Below are 20,661 nucleotides of genomic sequence, written 5' to 3' on the forward strand. Positions count from 1 at the left end.
AGTTGAACAAAGAAAGTGAACATTCAGTAAAGAGAATCCACTTAAATGGTCAGGAATGCTTAAGTGTGATGGGAGGAAAGTGCTCAGGGGGGATTAAGGGGGAAGTTTGAAGTTCTGCAGACATGCTATAAGCCTCTCTCTTTTTTTTACAGTTTTCAGAAAACATCAAGAAGAGAGTCAGGGGCCTAATGTACTGAACATAGTACACAAAGTTGTACAAAAAAAAAGAGGCTCTGCGTTGAGGTTTTGTCAAGGGTGATATCTCTCAATCGATTTGAGTGTCTCAGCAGGAAGCAACATTTGCGTCACCAAATTCTTTGGTTTAGGAGGAAATATATATACATCCTGATCACTGAACTGAAGAGAAACGATGAGTAAGGGCTACGGTTTGGCACTAATCTGGCTCAGTGTACTTTTTCTGTTCTTCATCAGCCAAATGCAGATATGTCAGATAAACAGGAGTGCCTGCTCTAAAAGTGAAATACTGCTTTGAGTAGATGGGAAAATTGTTCGCAATAATGAGCAAATGTACATTAAATCCAGTAAGAGCTCCACAGGGCCTTAATTTGTGGGCAGTAATTGGCTCACTTGGCTGATATCTGACCCAATATCCTATTAATACTAGCACACTAAAGCCTTTCGACATTGTGTTGCTGTATTCATTTGAATAAAATGCAGTCTTATCTCTTGTTTTATCTACGTCTTGCTAAATTCCACAAATATAGACAGTTTTGGTTTAATTTGTCTTAAAGCCTGATTAAAAAATTGAACTAAATTATGTGTGTTGCTCGTAGCATTGACAAATTCAATTGATGCTATTTAACAGTAGCCTGTCCTCCATAAACTGGGACTACTTTCTACTATAGAAATAGTCTGTGCGATTATTCAGAGCACTGTGGACATTTCTTCTGTAGAAAAAAAGATGCTGCTGCTGAATTTTTCACCACAAACACAATTCCATTAAACTCTAACATACTGGGGTGATTGCAGTAATTCTAGAGATATCTCAAAGCCCCACAAATCAAACCCAAACCACACTTAACCTCTTGTGTGGATATCACAAAAGGTTAAGTGTGGAAAATGTGTTTAAATAAAACCTTTAAATCACATCACTTTCCATTAATTTAGAAATACAAATTAAAGGACAGACAGAGATTAAATGCACTTTACAAAACAAACTAAAATACCCAAATACTGATTTAAAATTCACGAGGCAAAGTAAAAAAGCCAGACTTTTATTGTTTTATAGCTTGAATGTGTTCAGGACTGCCTCTGTGTATAAGCACACCCAAATTTCTGTGTATCTGTGTACCTGAGCAGTGGGGCAGTGGACCACTCCAGTGTCCATTCAGTTGACAGGTGAGTGATGAGTCTCCTATTAGCTGGCGGTCTCCGAGGCATGAGTAGCGCACTGTGGATCCAAATGTAAACTTCTCCCCACTCATGACTGCGTGCGGAGGTATACCTGGATGACCACAGTCCACTTCTGCATGACAGAGAGGGAGGAGAAGGGCAATTATTAGCATGAAAAAATGGATGGGTGGATTTTTGTTGCATGCCTCAACACACCTGATGAAATCACTATTCACAGCTTAATAGAAGAGGAACCATTTTGACTGCATTATTTACCATTTCATTGAAATATCAAAATATCTAGTGTGCTGAGGTGGATAAAGCACATGCAATGTATCATTGTGACACAGCCGGACATGAATGACGCCCTGTCAGAAGCAGCAGCTAGTCCAGGACACTTCTTTGATTTTTAATCTATAAAGAGTTCAGAGAAGCTTGTGTTGAAAATGCAGTCTGAGTAGATTAATGTGCCTTGGTGTGTAAAAGAGAAATTTATTTGCTTTCTGTACTGTCGTAATCATTTTTCATCTAAAAGCCATTTGATGCACAGACACACTGTGAGCATTGGGACAGTTACAGATGTGTTTGTTGTTTGAGCTCTTTATGCTACAAGATAATCAATTTGAAAGAGATAAAGGATACCAAGTTAAAATGCCAGGTTTAAGTTCATACAACATAAACACTGAAAGAAAGAGTGTGAATGATACAAATGAAGTCAAATGTTTTGATATACAGTTGTGCTCAGAAGTTTACATACATTCATCACAGGCATGAATATTGCAGTAATTTTAATCTTTGATTGATTTCTTTGAACTGTTGTTTTTCCAGGGTGGAATGGTTGTACAGTATACATACATAATGACTTTAAAAACAAAAATTGGGTGTACAAGTTTGAATTCATGTAGGATTTTTTCTAATCCACACAGGGTAAAAGTATACATACACGTTCAAGTATGTATATTGCATATTTGGTTTAAGTTCCTTTAGCAAGTTGCACCTTGACCAGAAGCTTTTGTTAGCTATCAACAAGCTTCTGGTATAAATGTGGATGTTTGACCACTCTTCTTTGCAGAACTGGTAAAGTTCATGACTTTCATAGCACAGATGTGGCTTTTAAGCAAAGTCTGGAGATTTTCAATAGGCTGAGGAAAGCACCCAACTATGTCTATGTTTAAATTGCCTAGCTGTTGCTTTGAGGTGAAGTTGAAGAACTGTACTTTGTGCAATGTACCAGTACCAGTGGCAGCAAAACAACCCCAAAGTATGATGTTACCACCACCATGCTTGACTGTTGGTACAGTGTTCTCAGATTAGAAAGTCTCACCTTTACTCACCTTTACTCCTCTAGGAGGTATTTGTCATTTTGGTCAAATACCTCCTCCTTTGTCTCGTCTGACTATTACACCTTGTGTGAATCTACAATGTTCTACAGTTTTTCTTCTTAGATCTTCACTGAGTTTCTTTTTATGCTGCTGAAGACAAACTACTAATTGTAGTCAATAACCACTAACAATAAGTTAAAGGGCCTTGGCAAGTTAAGATTTTGTTTAACTTTCAGCATAACTTATTAAAAGATTTAAGTGAGTGTATGTATATATTTGAGCCTGTATGTATACTTTTACGCCATGCTGATTAGAAAAAATCCAAAATACATTCAAACTTCTGCACCAAATGAGCAGTTGAAAGAAATTGTGATGAGTGTATGTAATAGTCTGACCACAACCAGAGAACAACATTGTGTATTCTCTAGTAATGTTTTTTCCAAGACTTTTTCTGCAGCTCCCTTTTGTTGTGGTCCTCAGGAAGCAGACTGCAGATCAATCAGGCTGAGATCAGGTGATTGACTCAGACAATCAGATATTTCTCATCTTCACCTCCCCTTAACAGCTATGCATATTTCTTTTGCTGAAAGATTACATTTTTCTGAGTTTTTAAGCAACTGGCTAAATTGAAGCAGACAGAAAGCTTCTTTACACCTTGGGATTTATCCTGTTGGTTCTACCATAAATATTAATAAATGCCAGTATGCTTATTCCAAAGACTACAAGAAATTTTCTTTCCCCTTTCTCTCATTTTCATAGAGGTGTACTTTTGTTTCATCAGTTCACAAAACTCTTTCCATCAGCTCTTCCAGTTTCTACTTCTAAATTTTTGCCAACTACAACCTGGTATTTCTGTTTTTCAGACTTACTAGAGCTTTGAATTTCAATCCTCTGAGGCTCTGCTCATGCAGGACAAATGGTTTTCTGGTTATTCAAAAGAATTGTACTCCTTGGTCTAATAGGTTCTTTGCCATTTTGTAGTATTCTTGTGACTACTCACTTTTCTGGATGTACCTATAACTGGCTGATCCATTTTCGGGATTATTGGCTGGCCATTATTAGCTTCTCTACTTTCTTTACTTGAATGATCACCTTTTTTTCCCCCTTATACTAAAAAATACATCCACCTCAACAAGAATGGTGGTTCAACTCTGAGACATACAGCTACCGAAGAAAAATTACTGACCACTTATCCACTTATTTTTGAACCGTTGCAATCAGCGCACTACGCCTCTGTGGCTATCTCTTCCAAACACTTCTTTCAATATTGAAGCACTGAAATTACAGGTGAGACTTGACACTTTATTATATCATCTATTATTTTATTTCAGATTTAATGTGCCTAATGAGGCACAAACCCAATTGAATAAAAATTCCCGGTGCAGTGTAACAGAGCGGACACACTTAATATAAAATTCTCACTGTATGGATTTCAAGCCTAAAACCTAAAACCTGCTTTATCACTTTCTCTGCTACTTTATTATTCTTTTGACCTTTATGCTTGTTTGTAGGAGCTGTCATTTAATCAGCTTAGTCTCATAATGCAAAGTAAGATTCTGCAGTTTTGCAAAGCTAATTTCGTAACAAAGAGTCACTGATGCCTGGAGCAGTGAATAAACATTTGAGAGAGACACTCCTGTGTATCTCTTTAATTACTATTCTGTTTGATAAAATAAATGCTGCGCGTCATCTCTCTACCATGAAATGAAGTGCTTTTTGAGCCTGTGTGGAAAATGTGGAGGTTTACTTTAGATAATTTCGCTAGAAATAGGTCATTACTGCTGGCAGCCTCGTGCAGAAACAGAGTGCATGATGAACCAGGTGTTTGAGAGCCACATTACAACCTCGGATAACCCCTACAGTATATAGATGGTAGTTGCTGCAATTTAAGTGCTTGGTTTTGAGGGAACATTAACTATTGCCTGAACAACTGGCCCTGTGACAGCTTTTCAATTTCTCAGTTAGGCACAGTGTGCCATAACCATAAGCCACTAGGGCATCCCACATTACACAGATGCTCACAATCACACTGTTTAGCAACTTAAGCTATCAAAACTCTAGAAGCAAGAAGAAGAAACATAGATAGATAGATAGATAGATAACCCTGTTTTCTCTATATGTTTTTAGTTGGGGCACTTGGAAGTTTCACATAAAATACAGAAGTTACTCTTGGCTGTGGCCTTATTCACAAGGGGTCACCACAGTGGGTAACTCCGTGTATTTGATTTGGCAGGTTTTTACACCGTATGGCCTTCCTCACGCAACCCCAAAGGAATTAGTGTGAAATACAGAAAAAGATCCTTAATTATAATTTCAATAATTAAATGACTTTATACTTTAAAACATGCCACTGTACCAATGCATTCCGGTAATGGTTTGTCCCACTGGCCCACCGGCTGGCAGGTGAGCACCGAGGAGCCGAAGAGGTAATATCCAGGGTTGCAATCGTAGAAGACGACGCTGCCGAATGTGAAGTTACCGTGCTCAATCTTACTTTCCCGGATCGAGTTGGCAGGAATACCTGGATCCGTGCAGTTAACCACTGCAAGAAAAAAAACAGAGAAATGTAGTCATGCCCCGCTTCTTTCCTCAAGCAAACTGTTCATAATGGAAGAACGCAGACAGCCGAATATTGATAGCAGTCCAATTAATTTTTATTGCTTCAAGGATATTTCAGCCAAGATAATTTCAGCCAAATCACCATTGGAGCTGCATAGCTGAATAAATACTTGTTGAACTAAATGTTGAAAAAAGGGCGTTTTGCCCTTTCCAAATACTCCTCTTGCCCTGAGTGAAATCGTATTACGCCTGTTTATGGATTCAATTTATAATCTTTATTCTTTTCATCATAAGTGGGCTGTAATCATGTAGTAATGGCTCCTGGCAAACTTTTCATACACATCCTTTAATGATCCTTTTTCAAAGATCATGTAAATAATCTTTGGATGCACATCTTTTGAAGACTGTAATATTTACATAAGCCAAAGTTAATATTCATTTCTTGGCAACATCTCCATCTTGAATATGTATGATCTCTGTCCATGTGGTTGCTATGGCACTGAGATGTGTATAGTCATGCCAACGCACTGCAGGAGATGAATTATAACACGCAGTCATTCTTAATTAAACTATAATACCAAACACTTTATACAGCTAATTCACAGTGACGGTTTTGTCATAGATGAATGTGTAATGTGTTTCCTGGTTCTTTTGCCTATATTGGATCTACCGTGGTCACGAATGCTGTGAGTGTGAGCCGTATTCCATAAACATCTATTTTACTTTAACATGTCACTGAGTGTGACATCAACACATTCTTGTTTTGCAGCAGTTTAACTCTTCCCAGGTCTCATCACTCGGGATGCTTCTGGAAGACGTGAAGTCTTTTTGTCTTTTGGTTGGAGCCTAGTTTCCGTAATCGCTGCCTCTCAGTATGCTCACATGCGAGTTAATAATAGAACTGTTGACGTGACCTAATCACTGGCTTTTTCTGTTTGTTCTGCCACCATGAAGACAAGAAGGCACAGACTATATTTGGCATTGTCAATAATAATTTCACCTAACGTTTGAAAAAACAAAAAGCACACTGTCACAAATTCACAAGCATCTATTTTGGAAGCAGTTACAGTTACAGTCCCTAAAACCGCACTGCTGACAAGATGGTTCACTCAACTGAATGTAGACGAGGGTGAAATTAAGTTCAAAGCAACATCAAGGTTAATCAATAATGCAAATGCGACAAAGCTGGCTTAATGTGAGAAAATTTTAGTCGAAACAAACAAGCGGATTTTGACAAAGGGAGTCATGACAATTTAATATCATCTCACTCTATCTTTCACCAGTGCCATCTCTGCAGTGCCATTTGGAGTAATGAAAACTGTGGCTCTTCATATCTAATTGCCAACAAAAAGCATGCCAAGAGGAGAGGTATTTTTAAACAGGCAAAGTCTGGCAAATCTAGTTTTGGTCCACTAGGTAGGAGACCAATTAAAACAACAGTGGATACTACTTAGATGCATTTCTCTAATTTGATGAATTCATGATCTGTTTCCTATCTTCTCTTCTGTGAATTTTTAAACTAGTTTACACCATTTAGTACCTATTTACACTGAAACAAAGACTCTTCTTGGAAGCAGAACATATTGCTAATGAGCCTAACACAGGCGAACTACAATTGGTCACAACTTAAAAAAAAAAGCAAACAACCATCACCTGACACACCCAATAAGATCTCTCCTACTGATTGCAGTCTGAGCTTTCTTGCCTTCAAAGTAATCTCTCCCTGCAGCGCGGGGAGAAACTAGCCGTAAAACCATAGAAACAATTTCCCAATTATAGTCCTCTTTCCATACATTCTGCTGTAAGCTCATTATTGCTGTTTCTCTTCTTTTTTTTGCTCTGAGGCTTAGGCTCCAGATGTTGCCGCCTAATGCTCTACCCAGAGAGTGAAGCAGGTAGGATCTGCTCTCATTCAGATCAATAGATGTGTGAGCTCCTCCTCTACCCATTCTGCTTGTTTCCCCGTTGCCTGTGCTGTTGCAAGCTGGCTGCTGATTGCTGAATGATCATGATACATCTGCTGGCTGCTGAATTCTTGTGGTTTTCCCTGCTTCAGACCTGAATAATCACAAAGCTCCTGCAGAAGTTAGTGTGACCAGGCTGGATTCCATTTCAGCTTACTGGCAGCTGCCTGTTCAAATGATAAATCTTCTGGCCTCTGTTCTATGAAAAAATTAAGAAATTGTCTTTTGCATGTATATGCTGCAGATGTTCTGTGGCTGGACCTCACCCCTGCAAGTTGGTGGCTGGTGGCTCCACTGACGGTTGGCCTGGCACTGAGCTGTGGAGGGTCCTTCCAAGGTGTAACCTTTGTTGCAGGAGAAGTGCACCACATCATTGTAGTTGAAGCCATCGCCTGTGGTGCGGCCATAGATAGGGCTACCAGGGTGGCCGCATGTGACAGCTTGAGTTGAAGCACATCACCCAGGTAACATGACAACAGCAGGCGTGAAATAGGAAAATGAAAAATAAAATGCAGCAAAGAAGGGATACAAAGAAAATGGAAAGGAGAGAAGGTGAGACAAATACAAAGTGGGTGGAAAAACAGAGAGAATTAGGTAGAGAGAGAAAATTCAATAAGAATGATCGAGGTCATGTACAGTGACACATATCACAGAAGAGTCATTATCATACAATGAACCTCGGAGGACAACGGGGGAATTAGGAGTCAAGACATGATCTCCACTGTGAAAGGGCAAACAGCACATTTTAGAGCATCAATAGGCGAATCAGAGATTGAAACAAATTACAAGGTTACGTATCGACTAAGGACTGATTTTAGTGTTTGCCAAACAAGAAGTGGAGCAAGACACTCTCAGCTTTGGAACTGCATTATTACTTTATAGAAATATGTTATATCTTAAAGGATGCTACAGCAAATCTTTATTTATTGATCTGTGTTCAACAGTGCAATTAAATCATTGTGTTTTTGGCTAAACATTTCATGCAAATACATATTTGCTATTCCTTATGAAATAATCAAATTAAATCCTTATTATTTTAAAAAAGGAGAAAAAACTAATGGACTTAGAAACATTCATTTAAAACATTCATTTAATTGCATTGCATTATTTTTCGCTGTGCAGGAACGCCTTCTTCTGCCATATTTCTAAACAACATGGGTTAGCAGAGGAGCCGAGGAGACATATTTGAGCGTTTCACCATAGACAGTAGGATAGCTTGTAAGGAGCCGCCTGCACATCCACCAAGGTTTTATTCATTTGACTGTATTGTGCTCAAATTTTCATGCAAACAATGCCTGCCATGCCTGCGACAAGCAATCCACACCGAGGCAGGAGGCCGTGTTGTCAGACACTCACATAAATTAAAGGCAAGGAAACCTGTCCATCTGAATTCAGATTTACACCCCCAAATATATATATATATTTTAAAAATTGTAATCACACCTTGCTCTCTTTACAGATTGCGTTAGAGTACTTACAGATACACACTGGCAGATGTCCAGACCAGCTGTGGTCTTGCTGACAGATTCGTACTGAGGAGCCAATGAGCCTAAATCCAGGGTTGCACTGGTAAACCACCGTGTCTCTGTAACCATAGTTTTCTCCAATCACCTGTCCGTTCACAATCTGCTCTGGAACGCCACAATGACCGGCTGTAGGGTGGTGGGGAAAAAAAGAATACAATAAACATGTTTATTAAATACTTATACATCTTTCTCAGACAGACCAATCAATTCTTCAGAATCAGTCACAGAGATTTATAATACTCTGATAATAAGGAGGCTCAATTTTTGCTTTTCCTCGATCATTCATGTGGTGCTTCAGTGCTCGAGTTCAACTTTCTATCATTTGTATGTATTGGAGAATGAAAAGCCTCAAGTGGCTCCCGCTGAACTGACAAATGATAGCTGCAGGGTGGAAACACGATTTTAATTGTGTTACCATGTTTGAATAACTTTGACAACACTATCATAAAACGACACGACTAAATTGGTCTTTTTAAAGATCTTGGAATTATATTGTGGTCCAACAAAATCAGTTAGAGTATTAGCTAAACATATTGGAATTTGGAAAGCATTTTTCAGCTCATTATCTCTGAGTTTCCATTTCTAAATTCATATCATCAGCTGCACTTGTAGTGATAACTTTGCCGTCCTCATCGACAGTAGACAAAGAAACGCATGTGAAACTTAAAATCTGCGCAATATGCTCATGCACATAATCGTATTACTTTCAGCTACAATAAATCCCTTTCAGAGAGCAGGAATCTTGCTGAGATTTGCATTGCCACTTAAAACCTGGGATATTGCCCCTGACTGTGAGTCTGATTTCCCTAATTCACTCCTGCACCCAGAAGCTCAGCCGAGCATTTTATTATCACACTCTATTTGAGAGCAGCCAGATTCTGTGAAGATAGTGCTGAAGTAGGCAACTATCCCGAAAGGTCCCTGGCTATGTTAACCCTGTCAGTCATATCGCTAAACAAGCTAAAGGTACCCTCCTTCTAATGAACTGAGCCAATCTTGAGCTGAGCTGGGACTGCTCTGCAACTCTGCCGCTAACCGACTAATATAATACATCTGTGAGGCAAATATTCACATTCTGCTGTTGGGCAGGACTGAATGTACAGAGCTGTGATGAGCCATGCTAAGCTAAGCAGTAGCATGCTGTCCCTGTTTATACAAATTCTACTAGTGCAGCTTAGCAAGTGTTTTACATTTTGACAGAAGCTGTGGCTCTTCAGCTGCTCTCACGTTTCAAGTTTCACAATTTACTTTTTACTCTACAGAAACCTGCTCCAAGCACTTTTAACAAAGGTATTTGATAAAAGTGCTTGCACATATGCCTTAGAGACCATCTTCTAATGGGATCACACCATAACAAATCCATCAATACAGTGCTGTGCAAAAGTCCTGAGCCAAACCTAATATCTTTATATTTTGCTTTTGAAGACTCAGAGTTTCTTGTAATTTTTGAAGTGGTCTTGAGCGAGTAGTTTTCCAGGTTTTCTGAAGGTCTTTTAAAGTTTTACTTTGGACACATTTTCAGCCCAGTCCTTGGACCTGACCATTTTCAGAGGGATGGGGGTTTTTTTCCCCTTCTCGCTAATCCACTTAACACTGACCTGTGACTTATCCAAGAAAAGCATCAAACTCAAGTGTTGAACCAGTGTTGTGGGTCCACATAACATAACTTATCAAAGAACCAATCTTAAATTGCATCTTTAGGCACTTTGCTACGAGCAGCCTGTAACAAAAACACAACATTTCTTCCCATTTCCTTAACAGAATCTATAAAAAATAAAAATGAAAAAGAACAGTTTGACAGTTTGATTGTATTTTTCAACCAACAAAGTGATTCCCAAAGCTATTAATCAAAACCTTGGCATATGTGGTGTGTGTCTTGAAAGAAGTTTTGGAAACTGGACGAATGGAAAAAAGGCCCCCCAAAACCTCACCTCCTTAAGAAATCAGAAAAAAAAAATCCAGCAAAGACCTGAGTGTTGCATATGGCCCTTCAGTTGATCCTTCTACTGTTTGCTAAACCTTCATCAGAAATGGTCTCAGTAGAGGAGTGGCTGTCAGGAAGCCACGAAACCAAGAGCAAAGGCTTAGGTATACCTTACTTGACCTTTTCTTTTTGAAACAGCATCGGGATCGGGAGAGAGGTATAACAGGGAGTGTCAAAACAGCCATCTGTAAAATATGGAGGAGGCTCTTCATGGTTTGAGGCTGCATTTCAGCTACTGGTGTTGTGGAACTTGGGGATCAACATTATGAATCTAGAAAAGTACCGCCAGATTTTAATCCACAACATCATCTGGACAGGGAACCGCTTAATTTTTCAGAATGAGACTAATCAATAAACACACTGCTAATGCAGTAAAAGCATACCTGGATAGAAAAACACACAGTGGAACGCTATCGGAAGCCTGGAGAACTATTCCTGAAGACTATTTAAAGAAATGACAAGAAAGCATGCCTAAGAGAGTTCAGACTATGATGAAGAATAAAGGTGATCATACCAAATATTCACTTTTAAGCTCACTAGAATTGTACAATCTCTGTTTTTGCCTTATATACTGTATCCCCGTGTATGTTTTAAATATTTAATTAAATCACTACACCCATTTTCAATTTCATTGCAAAATGTAAAGAAACTCAAGACTGCTCCCTCGAGTATCTATCGATCACTCTGATCATACTTTATCATACTTTGTTTGTTGCACCTTGCACTGTTACTCACTGTTACAGCGTCTTCACAGACTAACATGGAGACTCACAAAGTTAATATATTTTTCCGGATACACCATCGTTGGTAGTAAAAAGCAAATTCGACCTCATAATCTCTACAAGGTCTGAAACAGTCTGATGTGTTCCAGTGGCATCACTGAGTCGCAGCATGATGACAAAAATGGTATCATCAATGATATCGTCTTAATGCGTTACAGTTAATGGCCAAACACACTTGGCAACAGAGGCAATTATAGCCACCCTCTGCTTCCCCATCTGGTTCTATTCTGGACATGTTGGCCCAATCAAACAAAAAGAAGAAAAAAAAACCCCAGCTCATACTCTGCCAAAGCAGAGTGCCAGCAGTTGTTGACCTAGGTCAAGGATGTGCTTAAAAAGTTAAAGACAACATGTAAACCTGGCTTACCCAGGCACTGAGTCTCCATTCCACTCCAAAGGCCAGACAGGAGACACTCTCTAACTGTAGATCCAGTTAAAACATAGCCAGGGTTACAGCTGAAAATGGCTGATGCTCCGAAGGTAGTTTGGGTCCCAATTTTCTTCCCATTAGGAGGAGTGGGAAGCTCACCACAGGAAATGACTGCAAAGAGATGAAGAGTAAGGAGGAAAAGAAAAGGAAGAGCAAAAAGATGAAGGAGGCACCGGGAGAATGAGTAAGAGAGAACAAGAGAAAGAATAAAGAGATAGAAGTTGGCTTACATCTTCAGAGTCAATGGGAGAGCACAGTCATTTACGCCCATCTTGCCAACCTTAATGCGTTAAAAGAGTGACCTGTACCATTTCACGGGGAGGATAATGATGGTCTGCCTTTGTCCCAACATCTTTCATCATGTTGGCTAGCATCACCTTTTCACATTACACCACCTATTCAGCTTTTAGCTTCTCTAAAAGTAGTTCCCATGGCAGCGATGAAAAGCTTTTATTTCCGATTCTCGTAATAAACAATATCTAACCTAAGCTGAGACAGCAAAAGGTGAGGAGCACAAAAGTGAGTCTTTGAGCTGCTGATTAACTGAGCTGTGAATAAGGTATTCATTCTTCAAGTCTCGTAACCCCGCATTTTATGAATCTAGTGTACCCAAGGCAAGGCGGGACATGGATTTTTCAATTTGGCTCGATGACAATGTTAAAATGCTTTCTATTCCATTTATTCAATGAATCGACAGACGTGCTCAGCGAGTTTGTGAAGTGGCATTTCGTGCTACGTGTCTATCCGATGAATGTCTTTTTTACAAGATAATGCAACAATGAACCACAGGAAAGCGGAGTTAATTTCTGGGAATATTATTCTTTTGGCTCAGTTCTACATTCATCCCGTCTTTTTGGCTTTGTCAGTTTTTCCTTTCCCCACTTATGAATTTGTGAGATGCACAAGGGCTGCATATTTTGTGTTGCAACCAAAGTCACTCACTTCTACACCGAGGCCTCTCGTTCCTCCAGCTCCACACTCCGTTTGCGAGGCACTGGATGTGGGCGGGGCCCACACGATAGTATCCAGGGTTGCAGGTGAAGATTATTTTCGTCCCATACTCATAGTGCGAGCCATTGACTATCCTCCATTTCCCGTGATCGAGGGAAAACGGGCTAAGGCTGGGGCATGGCATCACTGAAAAAGAAAAAATAAATAAAGTAAAAATTATTTTATGGGGAGTTACTGCGGGAGTTTTGGATTATTCCAATGGATTGACTTTTGTATAATTTTTTTTATCCCTTATGCACACACCGCGAAGCAGCAGCATAAACTAATCCATGTGTTGCAGTTATACAAATGTTCTTCCACAACAAAGCTATTTATGAATTGGCACTTTCTAAAACCAAATGAGTTTCAAAACAAACTCTGTTTCCCTTTTCACTGTGAGACACATATACAGCAGGGAATAAACAGTGGTCTCAACAGAAAACAATGCTGTCAATCACTCCCTGCACTGACTTTCAAACTTGGAGGAGTTGCACTGGCATGTGAAAAGACTTACCCAGCGCCAGCTGCAGAGATCCTTTCAAGCATTATTCCCCCTTTCGTCCATCCATCTTATCGTGACCCAACAAGTTGGGATTTTTGTAAGGAAACTGCAACTTGCATTTCTTTATGACTGCAGTCCCTATTTCATTAACTCCTTCCATTGCAGTCCAATTTTGGATAAACCTGTTTTGATATTTTACATGCTGTTCAGACGATCTCAAACTCCTACTTGTGCTGCCTCCAATTAAAAAAATAAAACAAAAAAAACAAACTGTGTCTCATAGCTTTATGTTCTTTTGGCTCCCATATATTTGGCCACCTTTGAGTGGAGGCAACAGACAATATGAACAGAAAAAAAAAATCCTGCAAGGTTTTTTGCAACCTCATTTCTCCAAATCACTTTTTTCTCCTCTGCACTCCCCTCCCCTTCCATCTTTCTAAGGCTTCCTCTCTACTCACCAAAGCATCGGGGTATCTTGTTGTGATTGCTCCAGGTGCCGTCTGGCTGGCAGACTGTGGTCGTCAGCTCTTTGGAGAGCCGGTAACCGCCGTTACAGAAGTAGGTCGCCCGTGTGCCGACGGAGTAATCAGCAGTGAGCACACCTCCGTTCGCTGGCGCATTGGGCACACCGCATGACACAGCTGCAGGCAGCAAGAGGACAATGGTTGACCCACATGTTTATGCACAGTACAAGACACATACTAGATAGATGCCTGGTGAACACAGGTATGGTAGGCATTCATATATAATCACTAAAAAGTCACAATTTTGCAAAGAAAAATACATATGTATGTGTTCCCACCAGTGCAACCTTTGTGGTACAATAACAGTGTGGAATTTTAATTTATTGTTACATTTTTATTAGCTTTTTGAAGGGTTACAGCCTTAATATGTAAGAGTCCAAAAGAAAGAATTTAACATTTAGGACTCAGAAGGTTCCACACCTACCCAGTGTACATTAGAATAATAATGTAAGAACCCTTGTGGTACACTGACACTTAAGTTATTTGATTGCTGTGCATATTATAGACCTCTTAATGCACAAGACTGTCCTTTCACTTGGCAGAAATCAAAGAAATTAGGACTGACCACTTGTGGAAAATTGCATTCCGCTGTCTCAGAGTGAAAGTATTCACACTGCAGGGAGGTTATGAAAATTGAAGTCCCACATAAATATTACACAGTTCTTATAAGAAGGTATTCAAGAAAGAAGTCATCTGAATGACCAAACTGCTATTCAATTATGCCAAATTATACAAAAGTACTTAATAATTAAAACCTCTTATTTTCACTGTCACTCAGTGGGGAATCTGAAAACACACTAATGATGTATAACAAAGTCATTAAAGTGACAAGTGCAACCAAAAAAGTGACTGGTTCCAACACCAACTGTTCCTGACATGCAGGCGTACAAAGCACTCAAATGTGCTGAAAAACTTCTGCACAGCATTGTGTCCTTGGAAGCAAGTGCAATGTTAAACTTGCACGGAGTGAATCTGGGTTACTCCAGCCTCAGAGCTCAGACCAAACAAAACACTTGAACAAAGAGACTTTAAGGTGCTCATCATCGGGTCGGACACACTGAACTGAGCCAGGAAACCCAACATCTGAAGGGCCACAGAGCTGCGATGATAATTGCATACTGTGAAGCATCAAAGGCAGGAATCAGCCAACATGGCATGGAGCCATTACAATGCCCGTCAACACCCTGTGAGATAATCAATCGACATTCATCTGAGTACTGCTTAGTTGTAACTTGGCAGATACTAATCAAAACAACTAAAAAGTTTTCCACACTGCAAATGAAAAATGTTGGTGTTTGAAGTGCAATCATCAAAGCTTAGGTGGTTAAAGGGCCTGGTAATTATTTTGAGCCTTTGCTCTTTCTTTGAGCAAAACGGATGGATTAATACACCGTGGATTCTCCGAAGCATCCTGCTTCAGACAGAATGAAAGCTTGAACATGCTGTAATGTAATCTTGGCCACTGAACAAAGTAACAGATGGACAACATCTGTATGAATGTATCAGTTCATCTGCAGCCAAAGTTGAGTTTGTGCTTTGGAAAAGTGGTGTGCAATTAACAAACTGATGGAATCAATCACAGGTGTGAAGTGTTTTTAAATCATTTAAAGTGCATGACATACATATTTTCATTTCACTGCATCTTGATGAAATGCAATTGAGCACACCATCTGTTGATATTAATGCTGCCTGAGCGTGTGTATATGTGTGTGTGTCTGTGCTAGCACATGCAATCATGCGCACGTAAATGCACATATTCCACCTATGCACGCTGAAGAACCCAATTAGTTGAGTAAGGCAGAACAGCAGAGGACATTGCATCCTAATGGCAAGTTAGCCAAAGTAATTTGAAGAAGTGGAAATTGACAGAAGAAGGGAGGATTGATTTCTTTTTCCTTTCCACCTGACAGGACTCTGGGCTCTCAATCAGGCTGGTTTCAGTTCAGCTGCTAACAACACAGGAAGAGGGCTTGGGCTCAGACACTTAGGTGCTTTAAGCGCCTGCCTGTCTGGCTGTTGAGACTAAGGGTACAGAGGCAGTGACCAGAAGAGTGGGTAGAGAGGCAGGCTAAAGGAGGAAATAAAAGCATGCCAGGGCCAATGAGCTCACCTTGACATGCAGGAACTGGCGCGTCCCAGGCGTAGTAGCCATAGGTGGTCTTCTTGCACACAGCTGTGCCCTTCCCAATGAGCTTGTACCCCCTGTCGCAGGCCCAGCGCACCACGCTGTTAAGATGACCCCCGGTCTGGCTCACTACAAAGCCATGTTGTGGAGAGTCTGGAGTACTGCAGTACATGGCTATGATAGAGGAGAAAGCAGGGGAGGGGAAGTGGAAAAAAAAGAGCAAAGGCAAATAGAAGGGAGAGCCAAGAAAGAAGGCGAGGATGAAGTCGAAGAAAGAAAAGAGAAAGAAGGGTAAATAAAGAAGAGGAAAGGATGAGAGGCATTAGCAAAGCACCTCTAGAGAAAAACTGATGAACATTTTTCGTTACAGCGAGGCTCCATTTTCAATGCAGAACAATAATGAGGGGGGAACCGCCCGAGGAGTGTCACATCTATTTAGAACTCGGGCTATGCACCACGCAGCAAAGGAAGCCCTCACCTATCACATTATTACCATCCCTTTTTGGCTTATGGGCATGCACATATTCAATTTGCTTTTAACACATGCAGCGTTGGTGCATTCTGCATTTGTTCCCATCGCCTTCCTTCCTCCGATCTCACAGTCCATTGAACACAAAAAGGTAAATTCGATTTCTCGAATATGACCATCTCATGGCCCATGTGACACAAAAAGCCGAGGGAGGGAGGGCTGCGCGCTTCAAAAAAAGCTGTCAACCATTCCCTCAAATCAACATGACTTGGAGATAGCAGGGATTTAAGACGAAAGGACACATGCTGGAGTTTGAGTCAGTTCCTATTAAAGTCAATCAAGTCAAGGAGGAGCTTTCTTTACAAAATTCATCACACCAACTTGCTTTCACAGGAACACTCTCTTGCATTAAAGTTAATGGACAGACACCATGAAAAATGAATGCCTTTTGTGCTTTTTTGTGTTGTTATTGATGCATTTCAAATGAAAGAAAAGATCGCTATGCTGCTCTTGCTTAGCAGCACTTGCTTTATTAAAGAGCCAATTAAGAATTCAAGCCTTTTGTAATTTTAGACGTGCAAAGCTGCACGCCGCCCTTTAGTGACTGGTTTCCAGCCTTGTGCTTTTTTTCCCGTGAGCGCCTGTTGTGAGCTATTACCTGTGGAAATTATGTTTTTGTAAACTGACTGTATATTAAAAAAATAAATAAATCAATACAAAACACAGCACACAGTGATAAAAATCCTTAGGTCATATTGTATTCACAGCCATATAAAGTAGCTACAGCTGAGGTTCAATACGCATCTGTGTCTGTGTAGTGTTATTACATTTTCAACTGTCCAAATTGTAGACCCATGGCTCTTATCACTTGTCTGCAGGTCAACATAAAATAAATCCAAATAGCATAGTAAAAAAATAGAGAATGATTATAAACTGGATACATACTTTGATACTCACCCACATATCTGATGTGGAAGCCGCGGCGGTTGGTGCCATGGTCAGAGGACCAGCGCAGGAGGAGCTGGTGGCCTGTGGTGGTCAGGCTGAAGGGTGTTTCAATATCACCACTGAGTGATGAGAGGCTCTGACTGTAGATGTTGGGACCTAAAGACAATGACAAACAGCATATGTGCTAGTGGCTGATGTTCTATTAGGCGATTACCTGTTTATAATTTCAGTAATTTATTAAAAAACAAAAGAACACAAAGTTTTTTACCCACCATCAAATATTTCCAAGATGTCAAACTCTTTTTCTGTCTGGAAGAGTTCAAAGTGCAAAGTGATGTTGTAGCCCTTCTCCACGTTGATCAGCCAGGAGCACATCTGAAGATTGGGGTAGTTATCGGGATAACCCGGGCTTAAGATTACTCCTGTTGAGTCAAAACGGACCTCGTGGGCCGGGCATTGGACTGGTGGGAACAGAAACAAAATAAAGGTGAGGTTGATGGAGGGAAAAAAAATTGGCAGACAAAATGAGAAGAAGCAACGGAGGGTGGAAGGAAGATGAAAAGTAGAGGCAGAAAACGAGAGGCAGAGGAAAAAATTAGAGACGCAGTAAGACATGGATGAAGGGAAGATAGAGATGCTTCACTGTGACAGTAGAAATGATACTGTAAAAATAAGTAGTCCTGAAACAATTACATTTGAGCCAGAGTGATATTGCACCTTAGGGGTGAGCTTGTGAGTCTGCCGTTGTCACCAGGCTCCCCTGATATCAATCCATCAAATAATACTCAGCAGGTGAGACAGCTAACTTTGTATGGAAAAATGGTGTGTGTGTGTGTGTGTGTGTGTGTACGATTTCGTGTGTATCAGGTCAGAACGTTCCCTTCATTTCCTGTAGGCTGGCATGTCTGAAATAATGACAGTCCTGTTTCTCTCTTTTCCTTTTCTCTGAGTAACAGAAGTTTCTCTTCTGGGCCACTAGTGAAGAAACATGATGCATACAAAAGGTTAATGCAAACGACTGTTCCAGATGAAAAGGTCATTGGAAAGCATCGGACATACATCAGAAGCAGAGAATTGTAACACAAAGCAGTATGAATATTCCCGCTGGTGACTCACTGTTAAAGTTTCAACTGGCTGAACTGCAATAGCCTACAGCTCAAAGATAACAGGCACATATGATCCCAAAAAGAGCTTAAGCCAGTTATTTTCTATAAAACAATACATTTCTTTAAAAAAAAGAGCTCTCTGTGGGCACCAAGTTCAAGAAAATTTCTCGTTAAAACATCTGAACAACAAATATATTAAATATGTAAATATTTGTACACAGCTAAATCAATATTCATAAATACACTGATGGTATTCATTAGGGTGGCATCAAATCTCAGCACGATCTATTCAGAAAATAAATTAACATAAAAAATTATTGTGAACTAGCAATCTTTCTTCACTACCATTCTTCGACTGTATATAAGACACAGAATCTATATGTTTCTATATTTTTGTTATTTCCTGTCGTGTTTTAAGATTTTTCCTTAGCTTTAATGCATCCTACTTAGCTTAACGTGGTATATTTATGTGCGCTCTAATGGGCAAAGACAAAGAGCAATGTGTAGATGAATGACTTTAAAAATGTACAACAAGTAGATTGGAATGACATAAAAGCATGCGTTTTGTTTTACAGGGCACAAAAGCAGAACTACAAAACCACGGCTCCTACAAGCACTTATTTTTCTCCTCACACCCAGAATGCTAATGCGAACTAAGGGCACATTGCACAGTAGTGGGTGGTGAGTCAGGACAAAGGTCAATCAGTCATTTTTGGTCTGTTTTCTATTTACAGTTTATTACAAACAGCTATTTAAAAACCTCTTAAGAATGCACACTTCAAAAAGAAATAACCCTGAATACATTTCTATACAGTTAAGTCTGCAGCGCTCCATTTTAACATAAGAGTTATGACTCTCACTGGAAATATGGAGTTCAATGGGGTCTTTAGTTGATGCAGTTACATCAATTCACGGAACTGTTTGCTCAGCAGCAGCCTCTGCTTTACTGATACCAGTGGTATATTTGTTACAGAGACTTCACAGTTCCAGGAAAATCATAAAATTCATGAACAATTGTTATAAGCAATTTGCTAATTTCAGTTCTACAACTTCTTCCTACTAACTACTCTGGATTTACTAACCCAAAAACTCTTCATACACTGCACAAATTCCCATTTGCCTCTGGCATTTCCACATGTTGGAGCGCTTTAAGATGCAGACAAAGCAAACTCACCTGATAAGATCTAATGCACAGTAAATAGTACAATATAGCTGGTAAGTGCTTGTTATTGAAATAATTGAGCCTCCAATCCGTCTTTATTAAGCTAAAGTTGTTGCCAAGCAACAAACACGTCCATCCACTGAGCACAGTTGCGGTTTAAACTGCTTTGCCTGAAACTTGCAGGTAGGGATTAAAAAATGAGTCACGAGAGGCTTCAAAACATTTTAGAAACCACATACTTTTAAAGACGCCTTTTATGAAATAGGTTTATAAAATGCATTCATGGTGATTTGGCTGCAGTACAAATGTCGAGCACTCTATCCTACTGTGAGTGATTATAGAGACACTGGCTGAAAAATGTATGTGTACACTTACAAAATGACCATGAAAAAAAAAAACAAATCTAAAATGTATACCATAAATACCAAAACACTAAATACCCAGTAAACAAAACACAGTGACATATGTTTTCTAATTTAATAGGCATGTAGCCCTAATTTAACCTACACCTTACCTGGAGTCAGCATTAAGTAGCATGCAGGCTAACACCATTTGTTTAAGCTGAGCCAACAGCAGTTATTAAATCTTCCACAGATGTTTTACCTTGTGGAAAACTACCACATTGCTGATTTCACTCAGTAAGTTGCACATATAGAATGCCAATGACACCCAGGGTTATGTATAAACTAATGTTGCACAAAAAAGTTTTGGTACGTATTGCAAAGAAGAGGTTAGTGCATGAGTCCGTACTCATTTGTGTTCCTGAAACATCAAAACTAATGTGACAGCAGGCGCAATACGACAACATTTATTGAGTTACACTAAACCTCAGTGTGGCAGATGGTTTAACCAACGCAGCAGTCAACTCGATGGTGGCTCTACCCTTGATTTAAGATCATGTTTGACCTTCCTCAC

At 39.8% G+C, this 20,661-nt stretch overlaps 1 protein-coding gene across 9 annotated transcripts in view; it reads right to left on the bottom strand.

Annotated features, from left to right (window-relative positions):
* The window catches only part of LOC116322598 (CUB and sushi domain-containing protein 3-like), a 228,863-nt gene that overhangs the window by 43,058 nt on the left and 165,144 nt on the right, over window positions 1-20,661 (bottom strand). For 7 of the 9 annotated variants that reach the window (XR_005614833.1, XR_005614834.1, XM_039619517.1 and 4 more), the window contains 10 exons: window positions 17,751-17,939; window positions 17,476-17,634; window positions 16,047-16,235; window positions 13,871-14,053; window positions 12,863-13,057; window positions 11,858-12,031; window positions 8,677-8,850; window positions 7,465-7,638; window positions 5,032-5,217; window positions 1,313-1,486 (listed from right to left, as the gene is read on the bottom strand). Coding sequence is in view for 7 of the 9 variants with exons in the window: in XM_039619517.1 (XP_039475451.1) it covers window positions 1,313-1,486; window positions 5,032-5,217; window positions 7,465-7,638; window positions 8,677-8,850; window positions 11,858-12,031; window positions 12,863-13,057; window positions 13,871-14,053; window positions 16,047-16,235; window positions 17,476-17,634; window positions 17,751-17,939 (1,797 nt within the window). In the remaining 2 variants the exon portion in view is untranslated. The remainder of the gene's footprint in view (window positions 1-1,312; window positions 1,487-5,031; window positions 5,218-7,464; window positions 7,639-8,676; window positions 8,851-11,857; window positions 12,032-12,862; window positions 13,058-13,870; window positions 14,054-16,046; window positions 16,236-17,475; window positions 17,635-17,750; window positions 17,940-20,661) is intronic. The other 2 variants (XM_039619520.1, XM_039619516.1) reach the window with 1 other exon arrangement.

Source organism: Oreochromis aureus, linkage group 11 (genome assembly GCF_013358895.1).
Source record: "Oreochromis aureus strain Israel breed Guangdong linkage group 11, ZZ_aureus, whole genome shotgun sequence".
In the NCBI taxonomy this organism is placed as follows: domain Eukaryota; kingdom Metazoa; phylum Chordata; class Actinopteri; order Cichliformes; family Cichlidae; genus Oreochromis; species Oreochromis aureus.